This window comes from Psittacula echo, assembly GCF_963264785.1.
Source record: "Psittacula echo genome assembly, chromosome: 5".
Classification (NCBI taxonomy): Eukaryota; Metazoa; Chordata; class Aves; order Psittaciformes; family Psittacidae; genus Psittacula; species Psittacula echo.
This window is the reverse complement of record NC_137739.1, coordinates 82,199,071-82,221,206: the sequence shown is the minus strand read 5'-3', so window position 1 is coordinate 82,221,206 and position 22,136 is coordinate 82,199,071. Positions and strand designations below refer to the sequence as shown.

The 22,136-nt window shown below is 44.9% G+C and overlaps 1 protein-coding gene across 1 annotated transcript in view; it reads left to right on the top strand.

Annotated features, from left to right (window-relative positions):
- MAPKBP1 (mitogen-activated protein kinase binding protein 1) overlaps nucleotides 1-22,136 on the top strand; it is a gene marked incomplete at both ends in the record, with an annotated part of 97,673 nt that overhangs the window by 16,741 nt on the left and 58,796 nt on the right. Inside the window, one exon of the mRNA XM_080619621.1 lies at nucleotides 11,447-11,538. Within this exon, the coding sequence (XP_080475747.1) occupies nucleotides 11,447-11,538 (92 nt within the window). The remainder of the gene's footprint in view (nucleotides 1-11,446; nucleotides 11,539-22,136) is intronic.

Genomic DNA, 22,136 nt, shown 5'->3' with positions numbered 1-22,136 from the left:
TCTTTCCTGGGGACTTAAATTCACTATGTACAGCTGCCCCCTTCTCCAGAAGGCATGCATAGTTGCCTTCGTGACAATAAGAGTAGGTAGGAATGAGATCTAGAGAGACACAGTTTAGAACTGGCAGTTGGTGACTTTGACTTTTAGGACAGAACTGCTGTGCAAATCAGTGGTGAATGATAAAAATAGATTGATTTAGCATGGGGCGTTATGCATGAATAAAGAAATCACAAATTAATTATGAGTGTTACCTCAGGCTGATCCAAGGGCTTTTCTTCACCCCGCATAGCTCTAGCTTGTGTGTTTCTACTCTTGGACTCAAGGTCAACCACCGAATTCCTCTCCAAGCCTTGTCAAACAGTGTACTGATCTGTTTATACCAAAAATAAGCCTCAGTGGGAAGAAATGATGAGGAAGGGGATTGTAAAGTGGTGCTTTTCTTGTGAAGCTGAGATGTGACTTTCCTCCTTTGGTTCCCCTCAGCAGGGTTAACTATGGGGAAGGCTTTTTGTGCCCTCTCTTTCGGTCTGTCTTCCCCGGGTCCAAGTTTAGTTTGAGCGTTTGCATTGTTTAAAGAGTTCAGCAGGAGGTGATTTAGGATGGAGCTCCTTGCCATGGTGGTATTGGCGTTAGGAATGCTGTGTTGTGGCCCCTGTGTTTGACTTCTCTGGAGTCATGCAGAGCTGCCAGGGTTTCCTTGGAGTGGATACCCATCTCTGACATGAAGCCGTGGACTTCTAACTGTCAGCTGTTTGTATTTAAGAGTGGGTTTAGCTCAGGGCTGAGGCTGTGGGAAGGGACTGGCAGAGCTGCAGAAGGAGCAGCCTTACCAGCCCATGCCCACATCCCTGTTTGGCTCTTCTCCTTGTTCTTGGCTCTTGTTTCTTATGAGTGTTTAAAGCCTGGGTGAAGCAGAGGGGAAAAAGCCTTTCCTATCTGGGAAGTGATGATTAACTATGATAAACAGTGACCCTTACGCTGAGAGAACCGTTTGTTCCTGCTTGATTTCAAACCCTTATATGAATAACTGAAACGCTGCCCAAGGAATCTGTATTTACTTTATTTATTTATTTTTTTTACTACTTCTTCTCACTGAAGCACTTTCTTTGCCTGTATTTAGGTCCCATGCATAGTTTTGAAGGAGATCAATATATAACGCTGCCAGAAAGTCAGAAGTTGCTTCCTTTGATTTCTACTCTTCAGACAGCGTCCTTGCTTGTACCTAGTCCTCTTACAGATAGTTCTGTGTGCAGGGGAGGGTGAATTGGTTCCTTCATCTACTATGAAGAAAAAGAAATCACTGGACATATTGCCTATGTGGGAGGGCAGAAACACCCCCTACATAAAGCCTGGTATCTTGCCTACTCTCTTTCCTTATGAAAAAGTAATGCACATTCACAAATTGGAAAAATCTGTGCCTTCTGAAGAAATAATCCTGCACAATTCCAGGTCCTGAGAGCTCCAGGAATGGCTCCTTTGAAGCTTGCCCACACAGGATGCATGTCTCTGTTGTGTCCCATAGGGCTTGCCTGCCCATTGAGCTGGTCCAATTGACTCCATGTGCAGATGCTTAGTCTGGAATAAATCAGGACTGACTCTTTATCTGCCGGCAAACCTGTAGCCTGTTTGTTGCTTTTTCTTTCTCCAAATATACATTTATCCCACAATCTTATCAAACTTACATCAACAAAAAGATTTCCGCACACCAAAGTCAATGGCATCATCATTCCACTAACAAAGGTGGATGGTTTACACACATTCCAGCTCTTGTCCTTTCATCACACTTGTATCTCTGAAGCTCAGATATTCTGAAGGTTTTGTGGAATCTCATGGAAATCTGAGTTGGGGTTGCTTTTACGGTGGGAATGATGGCTGAATATGATGAGAAGTTGCTGCTTGCCATGTGTTTAGCCAGTGTTGATAAGGTTACACACATCTCTCCTCATCCCTGCTGTGTTTTGGAAGAAATTGGACCTTGGTGTGGGGGTGGGGAAGAGAAAATCAGGGGATCAGGTTGGTGTTAAGTGAAGAAACAGAAGGTAATTATTTAATGGTGGCCAGGTAATGCTGCAGAAGCTGGTAGGAGATTAACCCTATGTATCCATTTTTACAGGCCACAGGGACACTGCAGATGTGTGCTGCTGTCAATTCTGACTCCACTTAGAATGGCTGTGGTTGAGATGCTTTTAAATTGCCTCCCACCCTCTCCTCCAGGGCTATGCCGTGGTATTTATGGCCTCCCTGGGACTGCCTTACCCCAGGTGCATGAAGAAGGCCTCAGAGTGCAGATCGAGCACGTAGCCCCTGACACCCTGACAGCTGGGGCTGACGGGTCAGGAATGCAGTCCTGACAGCTGGAATTGGGCTGAGAGCAGCCAGCATGGTGGGGAGGCCAGGAGGGGAGAGCAGGCTGTGTGGAGAGATGGATAAACACACGCACGCTGTGTGCAGGCACATGTGGAAACAGCCTGCAGGGACCCTGGTTTGCTCATGTCCTCTTTCTTCCACCTCCTTCCCTGTTTTTTCCCTGTTCTCTCAACTGCCTGGATCATTCTTAATAAACGTGTGTGTGCACACCCCTGTGCAACCATTGTAGTGACACCTGGCAGAGCCGTTATTGCTGAGGCTCAGCATTTCCAGCAGGACTTCCCCATCCCACCTGTGCTTTCATGCAGGTTTGCAAGTGAAATGTAATGCTTCCCACAACTCGCTGATTCAAAACCTTTGGGCAGGTCAGTTTCTGCCCTCGCCACTCTTGTGCCAAGGCGTGTCATTCATAATTTGTGTGTGGGAGATCGTTCCCTGATGCACTTAAGGTGGTTATCTTGAAATCAAATTGCATAGAATTTGACAACTGTTTGTTGCAGATGATCGTGTTCTGGTCAGCTGTCTGTTTGTTGGGTTTCTTTTTCAAATTGTTTAAAATGGGAGGGTTTGCTCTGAATCCTTTCACCCTGCTTCAGATTGAGCGTTGGCAGGAAACACCTTGAAATGCTGCAACAAGGGGAGAAACTTTAGTAACGTCTGTTGTGATAGTACAAGGGGTGATGGTTTTAAACTAAAAGAGGGGAGATTCAGGCTGGATGTGAGGAAGAAATTCTTTACAATGAGGGGGTAAAATCCTGGCACAGGTTGTCTAGAGAGGTGGTGGATGCTTCATCCCTGGAGACATTCAAGGCTAGGCTGGATGTGGTTCTGGGCAACCTGGGCTAGTAGAGGATGTCCCTGCTCATCGCAGGGGAGTTGGACTAGATAAGCTTTGAAGGTCCCTTCCAACCCAAACTATTGTATGATTCTATGAACCACTCTGTGTGGTGGATTGCATGAAACCAGTTGGATGGTCTTGGAGTAGTTCCTGTAGAGTTGGTTGGGCAGTTGGTATAACTCTGCAGTGATGGCAGTGAACAAGGCTTGTGATACTTACTGTGAGAGACATGGAGACTGCTCTGTCTAGGCAGAGATGTTCTGAACTGGTTGTGTGTTGAAGCTGGGTTTACTACTGTTGGTTTGGCTGATGGAATATTTCCAGTCTCTGAGTTTGTGAAGACAGTACTCTTTACCAGCATGAGATGCTGAGGGACAGAAGGCTCAGGCTGCAGTGGAGGGAGAGGTTAGAAAGCCCTCTAAAAAACTCCAGTGTATATAAAAGAAAGCTTTGTATGTGCACACAGAACATACCCTTTTTAAAAACAGAGGGAAGCACTGGGTAGGTGGGGGACAGAAACCAACTGGGGAGCTGAGTGGTTTTGTTGTTTGCATGCTCTTGGAAGTCAAAACATCCCCTGCAGTTAATTCCATCTGCCTGTCTTCAGCCCTTCCCTTGCCAAACCAGCAACAAAACCCCCCAACTCCCAAAAAAACCAAACAGGCAGAGGAACCTGGGCCACAGCCAGACCTTTGCATGTCAAGCTCAAGTGCAGAATGAATATTTCACAGCTGTGTTATAAAGCCCTGAAATGAAGGCTTTGCAGTGGAAATGCTGACAGCCCCTTAAGTAGAAGAGTATACTGTAATTGTGTTCTGTGTTTAATGTGCCAAATGAAGCACAGCGGAGCTAAATGTAAAACTCCAAGCCTTTGTTTTCCTGCTGCAGTAACAGGAGATCAGACGGTGTGTTCAGATGGTGGATTAGAGCCTACAACGTGTGTGCTGCTCCCTGGAGGTTAAACGTGCTTTTTGGCCGTGGGGCTCAGGGGCAGAGGAGAGATGTACAAACAGGGCCAGCTGTGAGGTTTGGTGCTCTGCATTGAATTTCACTTATGTAAGGAATAGACAGCTATTTCTTAAATGCTGATGTTGACAATGTACAGCTACGATGCATTTTCACGTATTGGATGCTGGCGTGCATTGGTCCAACTTGTCTGTGTCATGGCATGGAAAGCATGTTGGGCTGTGTGCAGCAATGCTGAAAACTCTGGGAGCAGGATATAGGGAGATGGAGGTGAAAACCATCGTGCTGTTGTGAAACTTGGATCTGATGCTGAAGTTTCCCATGTCAGTGTATTGAAGAGTACTGAGGTCTCAATTTGAGCTAAAAAGCAAATTTTTAAGGGCAAAAGAGCAGACGATTATGTAGCCACTCCTCAGACAAGGTGGTAACTGATTACTTGATGTGCCAGGCAAGGCTTTCCAAAGTAACCCTCATGAGTTATGTATCTATGGGATTTCTGTGTCTACCTCTTACTCTTTGCATATACATTATTAATACATGTTCAGGCAGGGGAGAGATGCAGGCAGCACTTTCTGCAGCGGATGCTAGATGAACTCTGATGGATGTTGTCTTTCCATGCTGACCCAATGCTGCTAGTTAATTAAATGGATTCGAACGTTAACTGTGTTACACACAGTCCCATGGGAACGCTTTTAAAATAGATCTTGTCTGCATGTGGACATTTACTGAAGTGGCTATTCTGTAGTGGAATGGAATAATTGCGCTGCAAGAATTCCCTCTGAGGATGAATAAGTGCTCATAAAGGCATGGAGAGGAAAAGGGGAAGCTAAAATCAAACTGTTGATTCAAGAATAGGATTTCCCTTTCCATAGGGGAGCAGAGAGAAGAGAATGGGGAAAAAGATTCTGTTTGCAAAGCAGCAGGCGTTCTTATCCGTGTCTTTGTTGAGCAGGATGACCTCTTTGCTGCTGCATGTAAATGATCTTGGATATCAAAAAGGCAGATTGAGTGTAAGATATTAATGGGGAAAAAGAATGGACAACAAAACAGGAAATTATATTATTCTGCTCTGTAAATACTTGCTGTAACCACTCCTTGAAAAACGTATGAGGTCTTGGTGTTTCGTCTTCATCTCAGGAAGGATATAGTGGACCTGGAAGGGGGTTCACAGAAGAGCATCAGAGCTGATCAAAGATATGAAATGGCTTTCAGGAGAGCCATAAAGTAAAGACTCTTGTGCTTGGAACACAGAGGACTTGGGGTGATAGCATAGCTCCTGACAAAATGGTGAACCACCTAAAGATGGTAGGTGGGGACTGAGTATTCATTCTCTCTTCCCATACAAGAACCAGGGCACATCAAATGAATGTAATAGAAACGAGGTTTAAAACAAGCAATGAAGATGGATCTTCTTGCAACTGGTGGAGTTCCCTGCCAAGAGATGTGAATGCTAAGCTTTTATAGACATAGTGGATAAGTTCATGGCAGAGAACTCTACCGAAATAGGTTAAAACCTGAGAATATCCGTTTTGAGACTGGGAGATTGACAGGAGATGAGAGAGAATCAGATTTGCTTTTCCTGCTCTTAAACTTTATCTATACATTTGTCTATTACACTGTTCTTCCTGACTTTTCTTCTTCACTTACGGCTGCAAATGGAAACAGGAACCCAGGGCTGGATACTGGTGTATGATCCAAGATGGCCAATTTGATGAGGTCCGGAACAGACATATCTGCTTGCTGGACGTGGTTGTCCCAGGCGTAGCCTCCTGCCTTATGCTGTAGGCACTGGGACTTGTGGACAGCCCTGTACAGTAACATCAGTTTTCTCCCCTTGCTGGTCCTTTTGAACACTGGGGAGTTGCATGTATTTTCTCAGATGCTTTGCTGCGTTATTTCCATGCTTAAATAAATTGTGTTTGTAGAGAATGATGAAGTTTTGGGCCCGGAAGAGACCATGGATAGGATTAGAAGGCAGAAGGTGAGGTGATAGAGTCAGAAAACTCTGATTTCTGGAGCATATGAGTATGGCGAAGAGGGGCTGAAACACTAGTGAATTCCTGCTTTTGCTTGCCTGGGGAAGATGATGGGCTGAGTATCAGCATCATTCAGCCTACAGTTGAAACTCATTGAGGGATGCCTGCTGTTAAAAATGGCTTTCTCTTGAAATTTTCTTTTCCTCTCTCTCTCTTCAAGATGAAGCCAGACTGCAGAAGTCTGCTGGTGGCAAAGGCATAGACACAGGAGCTCCTACTCAGCAGTGGTGGCTCAGTAGTTTAACAGTACAGCTGTAAGGAGAGTGCCTGCGTGCTTGCGTCAGGCAGGACTGTCACAGTGACCAGGTTGTCCGTTTTGGCACCTATTTTGGTGGAAATTATTACTGCACTGGGTGTGTTTTCTATTGCTTTCTAAGAGCGTGCTGCCTAGATGTGTGGGCCACAGTGTTTGCCTCCTGTATCTCCTGTGTGGCTTTGCAGTGTAGATGGCCCCAAAGGGATACAAGTGATGGGAAGGAGGAAAGTTTTCAGGGGAGTGAAGTTGAGCTTGATCCTTCAAGGATTTCTGTGTTGTCCTTTTAGCATGTGGAAACAATTGCTTGTGGTAACTTCCTCAAAACAACAGAAAGAGCTCATACAAGTATGAAACTCGCTCTCAGAGCAAGGACCAGCTGGTCGTGCATCTTGTTTCCTGAAAAGATAAACAAGGCTGGCACAGGCTGTTTAGACCATTCTTTGTGAAGGAATTATCTGCACCTCAGTGCTACAGGCTCACAGAATAGTTTGATTTGAAAGAGACCTACAAAGGTCATCTAGTCCAACCCCCCTTGCAATGAGCAGGGACATCTTCAACTAGATCAGGTTGCCCAGAATCACATCCAGCCTGGCCTTGAATGTTTCCAGGGATGGGGCATCCATCACCTCCCTGGGCACCCTGTGCCAGTGTTTTACCACCCTCATTGTAAAGAATTTCTTCCTCACGTGCAGCCTGAATCTCCCCTCTTTTAGCTTAAAACCGTCACCCCTTGTCCTATCGCAACATGCAGAGTTGGTGTGACTTCGTCGCACAGGCATGGGCTTTTGCTCGTGCTGTATGGGGTCATGCTGGAGGGAAGCAAGAGCTGCTCTCAAATGCGTCCTTTGACTTCCAGGTGGGATTGGACTGCAGCAAGGCCCCTCTCCTTGGGAGGCCCTGGCTGTCATAAATACCTGTTGGCACCTTGAGTCCTGCAGTTCAGGGCTCTGCTGGTCTGGTCCTACCAAATAGTTGATCAGATAGTTCCCACTGGAACTATCTTGGGATCTGATGTGGAAGGAACAGGGTAAGTGATCTCCTTATGCACTAAAATTTCTTCACACGTTTGTGCAATTCCCAGCAGCCAAATTTAGATGTAAGCCTGTAAAATGGATGAATATCAGGTTTTGCAAGACAGGTGTTATCTACACAGCTGATTCTGGTTTTGGTGCCTAAGAATGTGTGTGTATTGAGCCTCTAAATTAAAAGAGAAATTAACCTGAAAGGAATGGAGATGGGTGGTTACAGGTATCATAGCGAGCTGTGGAAGCACGTTGCGTGTGGATTGATTCAGTAACGCTTGCAAACTGTGTAGAGAACCATGATTGAAATCACTATTAATAGAAGGCTCAAGATGAAGTAACAAATGTGGATAGCTGGCCTCCTCTCCGTGCCTCTAATTTAGGCGCACGAAATGACAGGTTTAATCTTGCAGTTGTTTCCAGCCTTGGATGAGGGTGGTGAGGTGGCCCAGTGATTGCCTGTGAAGGCTTGAACAACCAGTGCCATATCTGACTACTGTGGGAACAAAACTGGGACGACGTGGGAGCTCCTGGTAATGAACATGGTGTCTCAGGTGTGTAGAGGACTGTTCAGGTGCTGGGGTTAGCTTGGATCAGACGTGGAAAGGTGTGTCAGGGAATTTATCTCTGGGTGAGAGTTGCTAAGTACCACCAGGTACATTCTGTGAATGGCAGTGGTTATGGCTGCGTAGGACTGGGAGACTGCACTTGCCACATGGGGAAGTGGGTTCCTACCTTGTAAATTGTAACTTCTCAAGTGGGATAATGGCAGACCTGTGTCGACAGATTTGCTCCTTGCTGACAAATCTTAATTCCAGACTAGGAAGTTAAAGTTGGTGTAGTTCTTCCTAATAAACAATATTAATAATGTCTTTGGTTTAGCTGGCAGATTGAGAGGGATCCATTTTATACTGCATTGTTGCCTATTGTTCTTTCTGTCTGAAATGTTTTCCATTCTTCTATCAAGTTTTACGACAAGTGATTGAGAAGAGCTCACAAGTGTCTTAAGACCAACTTTTAAACATGTATGTACTCCTTTCTGAAGCAAGTTGGGTTTAATATTCAAGGATTATTATGCAGAGGTGTTGTAAGGGCATTTATTGGATAGGCTGATGGGGTTGTGTTTCAGATTCTTTACATTAAGAAGGTTTTAAAGCTAAGACTAGGAGGGAAAGAAGGAGAGTCTTTTTCAGGAAGTTAGTTATGATTCTCTGGACACAGGTAGCTGTTTCTGTGGCATGAGGTCTATCAATACCAGTGGTATAGCCTCGATAGTTGTCTTTCTAATGTATCTGTTGGGGGCCAACAGATGCTCACTGGCAGTGGAATAATTTGACCCAGAGACTGAGCTACTTGTTTTGTGTCAAGCTATGTGCTGACCACAGGAGAAAGGTAGTACACTTTCCACCTCCTTGTGGCATTGCCACACATAGTCTATGGGCATAACAGCATGGGGTCTCCACAGGCCCTAGAGTGAGAAGAGGAAGCTGAAAGAAGACTTTCACTGGCAACTGGCTTTGAGCCCCCTGTGGCTTGCCCAGGCTGGCAAACAGGAAACGAGAACTACAACATAGCTTTCTGCTGGTTTGACTTGCTGGGCAGGCAGTTGCCATGCTAGTGCTGGTGCCAGGGAAATGACAGGGGGTGTCACTGCGCTGAGTGGGATGAGGGGGGAGGACCTGTCCCCTCCGGAGCAGGCAGCTGTAAGATCAGCTCAGCTTGGCTGCACGCTGTGAGGCTTGATATGCATGATACACATGCTCGTAGAGCAGATTTGTACCTGTTGGTGAAAGCAGGTTGCTGAATTGCTGCATTGCCAAGGTCAAGTAGTACCTTTTAGAAAAGTTGCAATTACAGCCAGCCTGAGCTGAAGCCTTTGCTGAGCGGCGTAAACACAGCATTGCTAAATTGATGTTTGCTGACAGCATCAAGTAATTGGTGGCTTATCTGGATTGGAGTGCTTGAATGGCACGTCTCCTCCACTTCCTCCTTCCCTGTCAAAAATGTGGTTTCTGTAGGAATTTCAACCTCTCTTAGTTTGATGGGTTGAGAACTGCTGATATGAGCTGGAATCTCAGCTGTAGGAACCTGGGGTTCTTCTTTCTGTGCATTTGTGAGGCTGCTTTAAAAGTAAATGTGTTTTGAAGTATTCTTAACAAGCCTGGAAGAACAGATACCCTCCTAGCATTCCTCACTCCTTCCCCCCCCCCAGCATTTTTGTGCCAACATTGAGTTGGAACAAAACTATTTTCTTTCCTTACCAGTGGATTTGTAAATGCATTTTTTATTGTATGTTCTTATACATAATGAAAATCCAGTGGAGTTTTGTAAAAGCCATGTGTTCAGAGACACTCATTTTGCAAGGGAAGGGGACAATTTGGTGTACTCTTACTGTCTCGAAGTATCTGAAGTATATTATTACTAAAAGGAAAGCAAAGAGACCTAGCTGTTCCAGAGACTGGGATATGAAAATCTTCAACTTTCCATGTCACTGGTTTGAAGGGAGGCCAAATTTGAGCTAGCTGAAGCATGGATGGCTCACTTCAAGTGGTGGCACCTCAGCCCTGCTTTGCCTGTTGAAGCAAGGTAGTTCTATGTATGGGGTTACTTCTGTCACCCTCTCTAGTAACCTGGGCCATGAGCTCAGTGAAGCCTTATTTCTTCGTCCTTCAGCTGAATTCCTCAGCTGTGGTGAGCTGTGTGGTCAGGGTGGCGTGGGAAACCTGCCCTGCCCCTGCCTTTTGTGCACCACATTGGTATAAATACAAGATGTTAGTCTTCAGGGCAGCTATTAAAGATAGTAGTAATTATTACAATAGTAACTTCTTCTGCCGCGTCCATGCCCTTAAGGCCTTAACCAAATATAACTTAGATGATAATAATTAAAAACACAAGACTGTGACCAAGTAAAATCCTTGAGTTTGACAGGGACAGCAATGCTGACGAGGAATGTATGCATCAAATATATAATGAATAAAATCAAGCTGTGCAAATGTAAAGGAAAGAGACCAATTTCGTGTTGGTCAAAACAACTCCAGGACTGGGAACTGGTTTGTGCTCAGAGGTTGAGTCCTTTTATGCCACAAACTAGATTTTGTGTAATCCCACTGCAACCTTTTGCTTTGGGTTAATTGCTAAATTCTGATGCTTCCTCTGTCAGGGAGTGCTCCCCAAACTATTGTGCTGTGTCCATCTGTTGCCCTTCCTTCCCCTTTTGCTTTTCCCAGCTTCTTGCACAGAGACCTGTCTATGAATCATTGTATCTTCCAAGTAGCTCTTCCCAGTTACTTTTCTCTTCCTAAAAATAGTTGAGATCTTTGCTCAGGGGGAAAGCAAGCATTTTGGATTGCAGTTCTTGCATGGGTCACTGGCATGCAGGCTTGTGAACCCAGTCATGTAAACTGTTCTGTCTTGAGATTCTTGGGGAGAGATGCCCTGGTCCCCACTGGATGTGGTTTGCAGTTCAAGCACTGTGGGAAAAATTGACTCTTCAGTTCCTAGGAATACAGGGCTGGGACCAGGCTGAGCGGCCTCCCACTGGATGGAGGAGATAAAGAGATTGGGTCAACCTGGAAATGATTTTTGGGAAAGAGCTCTGGAGAAAAAGTGGCTTGGTGCTCCTGCTGGGATGATGGGAATCAGTGGGCAGCGAATGTGCATCCCAGCTTTTCACCAGCACTTTTTCCTCCTTGAAATCATGTCTTTGCAGTGCTTTGCAATGCCCTGACACAACCAAAGTAGTTAGTGGATTGGTGACTCCTCCTCTGTACCCCAGCGATATTTTACTGTGCCTGTGTTGAAAACTGTTGCTTTTGTACCTGCATGCTTGTCAGTGAATTTCTATGAGCTGCAACTCTTCCTGCTGCCAGTGTGAATCAGACCATCAGCATCTGTGTATGGGTCAATTTGAACTGCACTCATGTTTCATAATACTACTTGTTTTCTTTTTCATATGCGCTAGGTGACTTTGGAGAAGGTGTTGGGCATCACTGTGTCGGGAGGCAGAGGATTAGCCTGCGACCCCAAAACCGGCCTCGTTGCTTATCCAGCAGGGTGAGTCACTAACCATGTTCTTCAAAGCTCAGATAAATCAGGACTGATTCAACAACATGAACATTCAGGGTGTTTTCACTATGGTCTTCTATGGGGGGGCTATTTACTGTTCTTTAGTCTTTTAACACCAGAGAATGATGAGACTCGGCACCGTTAATGTAATTGGAAACGGTGAGAGATTTCATTTTACCTGTCAAGTTTTAATGGGATTCCTTTTAATGGAACCACTCTCCTTCCTCTTGCTCTAAGCTGGGAGTTAAATGCATTGTGGTGAACTTAAACATAACTCAATGTGATTCTCAAACCAGTGAGTACCTAATGGAACAGGTGATACTTCCAATGAATTGACAAAAGCCTTCTTGTGTATGTCCTGCAACTTATGACTTGCCATGTTCCTCATCCAAATGCAGAGAAAGATTTCAGGCTGACAGCCCCTTGTATGTGCATTCTCTGGAGTGCAGTACATCTATCAACTGCAGTCTAAGTCCAAATAGAGCTATCCAGGAGAACTTGATGGACAGCAAAAGAGCTGCCTGGAGGGAGATAGCTGAGGGCTGGAGAAGTGGCTTTGTGGATTGCACGTGTAGCAAAATCATAGACATCTGGGGCCAGATCCTGATCTTGCTGAAGGTAGAGCTCACTCAGAGTGTACATGTCTGTGGAGGAGCAGAGCAGATCAGAGTTCCTGGTCTGTGGGATGGGACTTGTCTGAAAGAATGTAGCCCTGTAGAGGTCTCATAATGGATGGCATTTTGAAAAAGCTGGGGAGGAAAAAGATTTTACCCTGCTAGTGGAAGCATGGCTGTTGAGATCAGGTATATCTATGACTTAGATGAAAAGGTACAATGCTGTAGTGGGAATAGATAGGCAAGACAGAAGAGTGACTCTTCAGGAAAAGCCTTCACTACCTACTGTAGCGCTATGTGGGGATACTCCATCTGGCTTGGTTGCAGAAGTCCATATAAGCTTGGCTCTTCCTCTGAGCTTGTTTATTCTGGTGGTCAGCTAGCTAAAGGAGAAGAACAAGGGCAGTATCTCCAGGTGGTGTTGCATTGACATACTCTTAAGATGTGAAAGCTGGAATTAGAAGAAAGGAACTTCCACAATTATAGATGACATTTGCAAGCATACAGGAAAGAGGCTGGTAATACTTGGGGATTCTGTGTTTGTGGCCAAAATGAGAGATTGGGTCAGTAGAACTGGCTAGAGATTTTTGCTCATCCTGATGATCTCATGGTTCACAGAATCATTGTGTTTGAGAGAAGCCTCTTGATCATCTAGACCAATCCCCATGCTTAAGCAGGGTCACCTAGAACAGGTTGCCCAGGACCATGGCCACGCAGCTTTTGAATATCTCCAAAGATGGAGACCTCACAGTCTCTCTGGGCAGTATGTTCCAGTGTTTGACTACATTCACGGTAACAAAGCCAAACCAAAACCCCAAACAAACAAAAACCAACCAAACAATAAAAAGGTGGGGTGTTTGTTTTCTTTCACTTTTCCTTTGTGTTCAAATGGGTTTTTGTGTGTTTTGATTTCTGCTCAGTGCTTCTTTTTTCTGTCAGTGGGCAGTCTGTTAACTGCAGACAATTTGAGATTCGCATCTGCACTTGACAGCATCCTTTATGCTTGAACTCCTTGGAGCCAGGCAAATACATTCCAATGTGTGTTGCCTTATCCTCTGCATCTTTTATGACACTGAGTATGTTCATGGTTAAAGAGCCCAAGGAGAGAGAAGAAAACAAGTGCAGTAAACAAATGTTTTGGGCTCTTGCATGGCTAAAGATATATTGGTTTTGTTAATAGTGATGTCCTGTAATGAACTTGTGCATGCCTAACATTGATTTAATTAAGTATGAGGACACCTGAGAATTCTTTTGGGTAATTAAAAGGTTACATGGTTCCTTAGGGCTTTACCAAGGAATTCCTGTTCTTACTTGTTGGTGGTAGCATCTCATGGCCTGGGCAGGAAACCTATGGAGTATACCAGATGTGTGCTGTAGCAGCTTAATGGCTTATGTGACTCGCTGCTTTTGCACCACATCTGGCCTGTTTTGTGATGCTGCTGTGATTTGCTGCAGTCAAGACAATCTGTAACAACACTAGCACTAGTTAAGAAGTCAAAACATGAGAGGGGCATGGGTGCAGACCTCACTAAGTCGACGCAAGTTCAGTTTGATTTTGGTGGATTTTTTCCCATTCTCATTCCCATTTGATTTCTCTTGATTTACAAGAATCCTGGCAATTCTGGTACATTGCCTTTTATGTTGTTTGGCTTTGTTTCTATTTGTTTGAATGTACTGGTCACTGAAGCTTCTTACATGAGGCTGATGTAGCAGAGCGGTTATGGCTCATGCACATTTGGTTCATGACCTGTCCATGCAGCTTGAACCAACTTCAGCTGTGCTCCAGGTATTCCAGTGATCTCCTCATGTATTGAAGATACTCTGCTCATGTATTGAGGTTTCACAATCCTGACATGCAGATGCTTTGCTCCCCCAGTCTGTCCTATCCCCAAAAGCTGAATTTACGTAACAACTCTGTATTTTCCTAAGAGCACTTTCAACATACCAAGATTCATTTGGTTGAGATCAAAACAGTTGCCCCAGGCATCCTGACTTCATCCACATCAGTCATACGAATAACTATGGGAATGAGAACCTGTGCATGGGAAGCTCTGGTGTTCTTTGAGCAGAATCTCAACTCTGGTCTCTGTTTTGCCTAAAATCATTAAAAAATTACCCATACCCTAGCAACTGCTGTTCCTGAATTTTCTCTTTCCTCGAGTTTCTGAATCTCCTGAAAGAAGCAGTTCCTAATGCAATGCATTCCAACTGCACAGTCGTGCTGAAGAGCCACGTGTTACGTAATTATTTCCTTCTCACTGGCTTTTGAACCTTTTATTCTTTCTTTTCTTTGACCCTAATTGGGGCTTTCTGTCCAGCCGTGTGTGACAGCAGCTTTGCTGACCCTGGTACTGTTTTGATGGGGTGCTTGTGTTATAGGAGGCCTTTTCTTCATATCTGCCATAAAGGCTAAAGGCACTTGAGTGCTGCAAGTACTCTAGGTCATTACTTTTATATAAGGTTGTTGTCCTGGGAGATAAGACGATACAGGAGAGAAAATGACATCTCTGAAGGTCTTATCTGCTGCCTGCACTCACCTGTCCTTGTGCTGGCAAGTGAAATAAACCCAAAGTTGCTTATTTTAATCTCTGTTTAGGGTTATGCAGGGAGTAAAAAATCTTGTGGGAGGGGTGAGTGGGACAGAAATGTATGGAATATTTTACTTCGTGTGGCAGGACCAATGCTTTGCCCTCCTTTCAGTTTCCCCTCTGCTTTTTCTCCAGCCTTCTCTCATTATGGCTTATTCCCTTTTTTTTTGCAGTAGCTGGTTGAGGTTCTGTTCCCTAGAAACAAGGAGAGAAACAAAGCTCAGAAAATCCACTGAGGATGACTCGCATTAAAACAGGAAAAAAAAATAAGGGACATGGTGAAATGTCTGTCCATTTAAATTCTACCCCAGCTGCTCAGATAGTTTGAGTCAGCTTATCTGGTTTTGGTTTGGGGGTTCTGTGTGCTGTTGTTTTTTAAGCCCTGTAGTTTGCTATGACTGACCAGTTTATTTTGCTTCTCTATATTCTTCCCTTGGCTCTCAGTTGATTATGAGAGCTGGTTGGGAACCTTGTCTTCATGTGAGGTATTCGCCTGCTTGAGGGAGCAGCCTGTGCTTTTTCTTCCATAGGAGCAGAAACATAGTGCTTCAGTGTGCTGAAGTTCAGTGTGCAATGTTGTTTAAACACTGTTCTCTTAGGTTCTGACCAGCTTCAGCTTCTCTCTAGCTTTACTTACCAATTCCTAAGCACTCTGATAGAATTCAGGGGTTTTCCACATTACTTCTTTCTTGCTGGGGAAATTGGTATTTGATACGTAGCATGCGCAATGAGTTGATTGGTTTTGACACGCATAGTCTTCCCCTCCTTCAGCTCTCTAGAATAGCTCTATACATGCCGCAACTCCAGCTGAAGGTATTAATATAGTGAATTTATATATAGTGAATGTATTTAGTTATTTAATATAGTGAATCTTCTCTGAGACATAGTGAAATGAGTTTCTTTGGGTTTCTTAGGAGTTACTGTAGTCAGTACAGACACAGCCAGCTTTGTGTATGCCAAGTACATTTGCTGAAGAAATGATTTGCATACCCCCATGTTCTGTACCATTTCAGAATGAATCACCCTTGTTTGTAGATAGGAAGGGAGAGATGGTAAAAAGAGGTGCTATACAATCCAAGGTAAGACAAAGATATTAATTCTTTTCTCCTGCTGTTTTTTGCTGCAAGATCTTGTTGAAGAGCTAGACTTGTTATTGCTTCAGCTTTATGACCCAGAGGTATGTTTTGAGATAGGGCAACTAATATTCAGAAGGGAATAGTGGTGTGATGTGTCCAAAATCAGAAAACTGCACAGCTGCCCAGCTCGAATCTTACTTCTTACTATGCTGTGCTTGTGGGATGTCAGTGCAGCAGCTTCTCGTGTGCCAACCTGCGCTGCAGCAGAATCGAGCTGTAGTCTCCTCTTGTTCCACCATGTCTCCCTCTTGTTCCATCCCTCATCCTTGGCTGATTTGCAGTACTGAGTGGAAGCCTCTTAACTCTGTCAACCCTTCTGAGTCATCTCCCTCCTGGCTCCCTGTCCACTGATCCAGGGAGGTGAGTGTCAGGTCCTGCGCTGTCAGGGTGGTGACCATGGTCTGAGGCACAGCGAAGGGAGGAAGGGGATGAGCACAGCGGGAAATGAGTGAATTGGTTTTAATCCAGCCAGGAGTCTGCTCAGCACGTGTGGAGCTGTCTCACATAATTGAGTGGTAAATCCCTCTGGGAGCTGACAGAGTGAGGATTTTTCTTTTCCAGAAGTGGTTGTTGGTTTGCTCCCAAATACCTCTTTCCAGTTCCAGTAGATAGGCTGTAAGACTAAGTGGTTTCCAGTCCATCCACATGTGGAGTCTCTTGGAAAGTTTTAATCATCATTTTCCATCATTACATATAGATTACTGCATAACATAATAGATTATCATCCTAGAACAGTTTCCCTTTGCCTTAAGCTACATATAACCCACAATGGAAGAATAACATTTAGGATGAACATTGCGTACCTTTGCCAGACATGATGCTGCCTTGCTCTTTCTTTCCTCTTTAAAGTGAAAGGTTTTAGTCAGTGGGGTACAGGAATGAATTGTGAGAGGTAGATCTAGTACATTACTGCTGGTGAATGAGGCAAAATGCAGTTCTGAACCTCAGTTGTTCAAGACTTTATGACCACTGTGGCCAGGTCAGAATTGGTGGCTACATGGACAGTGAAAACCTAATTTGTAACATGACAAGTATTCCTGCCTTATTTCAGGGTGAATTTTCTTTTTCTTGGATGCCCCATCCCTGGCATTGTTCAAGGCCAGGTTGGATGGGACTTGGAGCAGCCTGGTCTAGTGGAAGGTGTCCCTGTCCGTGGCAGGGGGTTGGAACTGGATGAGCTTTAAGGTCCCTTCCAACCCAAACCAATCCGTGATTCTATGATTGTATGATTCTCTTTACTGATTGATCCCTTTGGTTGAACACCACAATGGTAGTTGCCTTCAGAAAGCTGTAGATACACAGAAGGAATCCACTTCTTCCTAGTGCCCATGCATCTTTTGGTACATATGCAGTTTGTGCAAAGTTCTACTGCTCTGTGGAGGTACAGTTCTTCAAGAGTTTTCCCCTAGCATAAATGCTAGTGCTGTTGGGCTGTATCCCAAATGCAGCTTGAATGGGTTACAGGGACATAGAAATACTCGAACTGCTGGGTTGCTAGTAGATAAATTCAGTTTGCTGGTGCTGGCTCCTTCAAGTTTACCTTACCCAAACCTCGGAAGAAGAATTTCTGGGCCTTCTTTGTATGTCCTTTTCTGAAGGAGCATCCTGTGGTGTTGTAAAGACTGTAGAAACCTATTCTAAAATGAAGAGAAGCTCTCATCTGTGGTTTGGTGACCAAAGAGATGATGAAAAGTAGCCAAACCCTCCCTTCCCCTTCCTCAGCAATAGCAGATTTCTCAGAAAGAAGCAGGGATACTTCATTTCACTCTTAAACCTCCCTATCTGAAACTTGCAGTGGGGGGAAAGAAGCATAACTGCGCTGAGGCATGAAGACCTGAAGTGTAAAATACTTCCTTTCTTTTATTAATGCTGATTAGAGAGGGAAGGGTGGGCTGAGGAAGGTTAATGCAGTCTTAGTTTCTGGCAAGCTGACAAACTCTTTATACTTGGAACAAGAGAATAGAGATTCCCCCTGGCAACAGCGCTTTGTTCTCAGGCCAAAGAATCATAACTTTGATATTTTAATTTGCAGAGGTGGATTTAAGGGGGCTATGGCTGTTCTCTTACACTCTTGCTGTTGGCCTGTGAGATTCGCAGGTAACAGCCATGCCCTCTTCTCGTTACGGTAGCAGCTGTGTTCAGGCCTTAGTCTCTCTCATTCACTTCAGACAGAAAAAACCCTGCCTAATGGAATAGGTGTAGTCTTATTAATCTGAGCTGTTTCCATGTATATCTAGGCAAGAAGTCCTACACTGGTTTTAGCTTGGTCTCCCTTTTATGAGTGCTGGAGACTCTTCCATATTGAATCCATGTCTGTGTAATGAAACTGCATCTAGAAAGTAGAGCTGTTTGCTAAGACCTTGTGTATTGATCCAGTTCAGCTGTAATCTCACTTGGTTTGGCAGAAAAGGAGATGAAGAAGCAAACAAAGCAGTACCAGTGATCACACAGAACTGTGGGGAAACTCCCCTGGTTTAAGTCCTTAGCAGATGAAGTCAAGCCTGTCAAATGGTCTTCCAGACAGTTTCCATCAGTGTGTGTTTGTTTGTGTGTGTGGGCTTTTGATGCCCTAATTAATCTAAAATCTTTACCTGCAACAAACTGAGGACATAACAATAGGTAAGATCTTAAATAATGAGATGGCCGCGAAGCTGCAGACTTGCAGCAAACCCAGCAGAAAAGGGAGAAAAGTAGGACAAAACCTCAAAATAGCTGGGCAAAAAAGCTTATTACTGAACCACAGGGAGACTTTGTCAAGTCCCTGCTAGCAGTGCTGCTGTCTGTGCTGCATGCACTGAAACTGCAGCATCAGGACGCTGTCAGGGTGCTGGAGGGAAGGTGCTGGGAGCGTGAGCCCTTGACTCTTGAGAGCTCAGCTGCTGGTTAATGGTTAATGGCATCTTTGCCAGAGGTGGAGTAGGTTGAAGCTCTTGTGGACAGTGGGAATCTTGTGGGATGCTTGGCTTCAGTCTCTGTGTGACTTTGTGCCTTGTGTCACAGTCGGTATTGAAAAACTCGTTAGGGCAGTGCTGATACTTGGTGTTGCCAGCTCCCTTTGGGACAAGCTGCTGTTTTGCAGTACGTGGAGCTCTGGTTACTTCTCCAGAGTGCCATACACTAATCCAGCCTTCAAATTACAAGGGGGTGGGTTGCTGTTCTGTAACCAGCTGCTACAGCGTTGGGACAAATAGAGATGAAATGTGATGCTTTGTCCCACAGTTACTATTTGAGGATCTGACAGCAGCAATAAGTCTGATACGACATCCTCCCTCAAGCCAGCAGGTACCAACATATCTATTTATCCTGTTTTTCCACGGAAGCCACATGATATGAGCCCTTTTTCCCGAAATGCTTCCTTTATGCACCCCGTCCTAAGCCTTTGTTCACCCATGCTTCTGTGCTACCTCCTTTCTGTCAGGCACTTGGGAAGGGTTGGACTCTGCATGTCTGCTCAGTGTGTGACTGTGCTGCTGCATCCCAATGTCATTATAAACCCTCTGAGGAGCAGCAATCTGTGCTTTCCTCTCGCAGCTCATCCAGTGCGAGGACCCCCCCTTGCTGACAGGCAGTACTCACACTCTGGGCTCAGGAATGAATTGGAGTTGAAGTCTGGTGACCCTTTGTAGCAGAGTTTGCTGCTGTTTAATAAGCCAACCACCAAAAAACCCCCAAAGCAAATCCCTAAAAGCCACAACAGGAGCCTTGTTGTGTTCAGATTGCCACATGGTTTTGGACATTTAGACTGAAATGAGAATTTTTCACTTGAATGGTTCAATTGCAATGAAACATTTTGGGAAAGGCTTCACAGATTCGTTCACTGGGAATTCTGTGGAGAGAGGGAGTGTGTGAGTGGGAGCAGGTGCCTTTCCCCAGGATGAATTGCCAAGGAGAACATCTCTTTGGGATATGGGCAGCCCTGCTTTGAGCTGAGCAGTTCAGAGACGGCTGGTGAACTGTATTCCTCCTTCTGCTCCCCACCTTCAAAATTGCAGGGTTGGAGACAGGAGAATCAGAATAGTCCATTCCCCCCCTTCAATGAGCAGGGACATCTTCAAGCCCTGTCCAGCCTGGCCTTGAATGTTTCCAGGGATGGGGCATCTACCACCTCTCTGGGCAACCTGTGCCAGTGTCTCACCATCCTCATCATAAATAAGATGTCTTCCTTATATCTAGTGTAAATTTATCCTCTCAGAGTTTAAGACCATTAAACCTTGTCCTGTCGCAAGAAGACTTACTAAAAAGTTTGCCTCTATCTTTCCTACAAGTCCCCTTTGGATATTGAAAGGTTGCAATAAGGTCTCCTTGGAGCATTCTCTTCTCCAGGCTGAACAACTCCAACTTTCTCAGTCTTTCCTCATAGGATTGATGCTTCATCCCTCTGATCATTTTTGTGGCCATCCTCTGCACCCCCTCCAACAGGTCCAAGTCTTTCTGGTGCTGAGGACTTAAGAGCTGGAAGCAGTACTCCAGGTGGGATCTCACCAGAGTTCTGTTGTTCTCTATTTAGGATGGTAGTGAGAGTTTGTCTGAAGGACAGAAAGACTTTCCTGATAAAAGCCAGTGATGGGGAAGAGACAATGTATTGTAGGGCATGGAGAACTGAGACTTTTTCCCCTCTATTTTTAGTGTGCCTCGGGACTGGGTGGAAGAGAAAATTGCTTTGCTTCTCCCAGCTTGCACCTTTATCTAAAAATAAAACCTAACAGTTCTCTAGTTTGTCCCTTACAGAGCTGTAGATAATAGGAGGTGGGTATTAAACAGGTGACTTGGGCAGGGAGAAACAAAAACCCAAACCTTAAAAAGTTCTGTCTTGTACAGCAGTCCTCACCCTTGCTAGTCCAGATGCTCTTCTCCCAGCATCATGTACTAGCCAGCCCTCAAGGTGGTAGAGGCCACAAAGACATGTTGTGTTGCTCCCTAAGAGCCTCTCCAGGGTGCTGCTCCTGATGAATGTCCCACAGCAGGTTCCACGCATGGGACATGAGCTCGGGTGACGTGGTAGATGTATGCACAGAAAGTTAAAGGTATGATTAAGGCAAAGAACACCAAATGCTGCCGACTTCACTGCCTCTGTGTCCTCCTTTGTACCTGTACCCAGCTCTGAGCAAGCCAGTTCTTGTCAGAGGGAAGAGAACAGAATGGGGCATTGGTGGAAAGAAATGCTCTCAGAATGGTTTTGTAGAAGGAAATGGGAGGGAGGTTGCAAAAGCATCTCTTCAGTCATGCATTTTGCAGAGTTTTTACATGCTATTTCTTGGATTACTATATACCTTTGAACTCTGACCCTGCAGAACCACAGCATGGCACACAATTGTCTTAACTATAAGCAGCTTTTGTGCTTAACTGACAGTGAAGCTGGGAGTGTTTTTTAGTGTATGAAGCATTGAATTCATTGAAGAATGAATTGCAGGACCAAAGAAGTCTCCTTGCCTGCAGTGTGCATGCAGGCATCATGAATGTGCTCTCACCTTCAGTGATGGAAATCCTGGAGAAGGGGGTTTCATCCTGTGTATGATGCTGCAGTGGTGTGAGTGAGCTCTAAATGAAGTTTGGTGGTGTGGTAGGGCAAGTCTGGTTAGTTGACTTCAGCCCTAGACTGCCTCACATAACTGGTGTGGCAGGTCCAGGCACTATGCAGTGCCTGTGCAATGTTTGCTGGGAGCCCAGAAGTACTGTCTGAGCCCTCAAGAATGATTAGAGTGTGGATTCTTGCTGTTGCCAGAAATGTTAGTGGTGAGGAAAGTGAGACCAGGGAAATGGGAATGCTTTCATCTTTGCAAGGCTGCGATGAAAATTCTTGTGACAAAGAAAAGCTCTTGAAGCTTCCCTGTGTTGGACTCCTGAGGCTGCGAGCAGGGAAAGGTAGGGCTGCTTGGAGGAGTCCTGTGCGTTCGCTGCTCTTTAGGTTGCCTGACAAACCATGTTAAGAGCTATGTAGTACATGCTTGTTACTGCTTCCATTCCACTTCCCTCACCAGGACAGTGTTATCATGCCTGTCAGAATAGATACAACAGTTGCTGGTTTAATGGATAGGTCGTATTTGACTTTAACCTGCCTCATTAGGAGAAACGCTGACTGTCCTCAGGCTTTCACTGTGCCAGTTGTACCAATTTGAGCTTTAAATTGGGAAGAGGCAAACTGGGAATAATCCTGTGTAGATGGTTAATTTGTTACTTTGTGCTTTGATCTCATTTTGCAGTGTATGAACTAAGGGGAAGTCACTGTTTAAAAAACAGGGAAAAAAAGA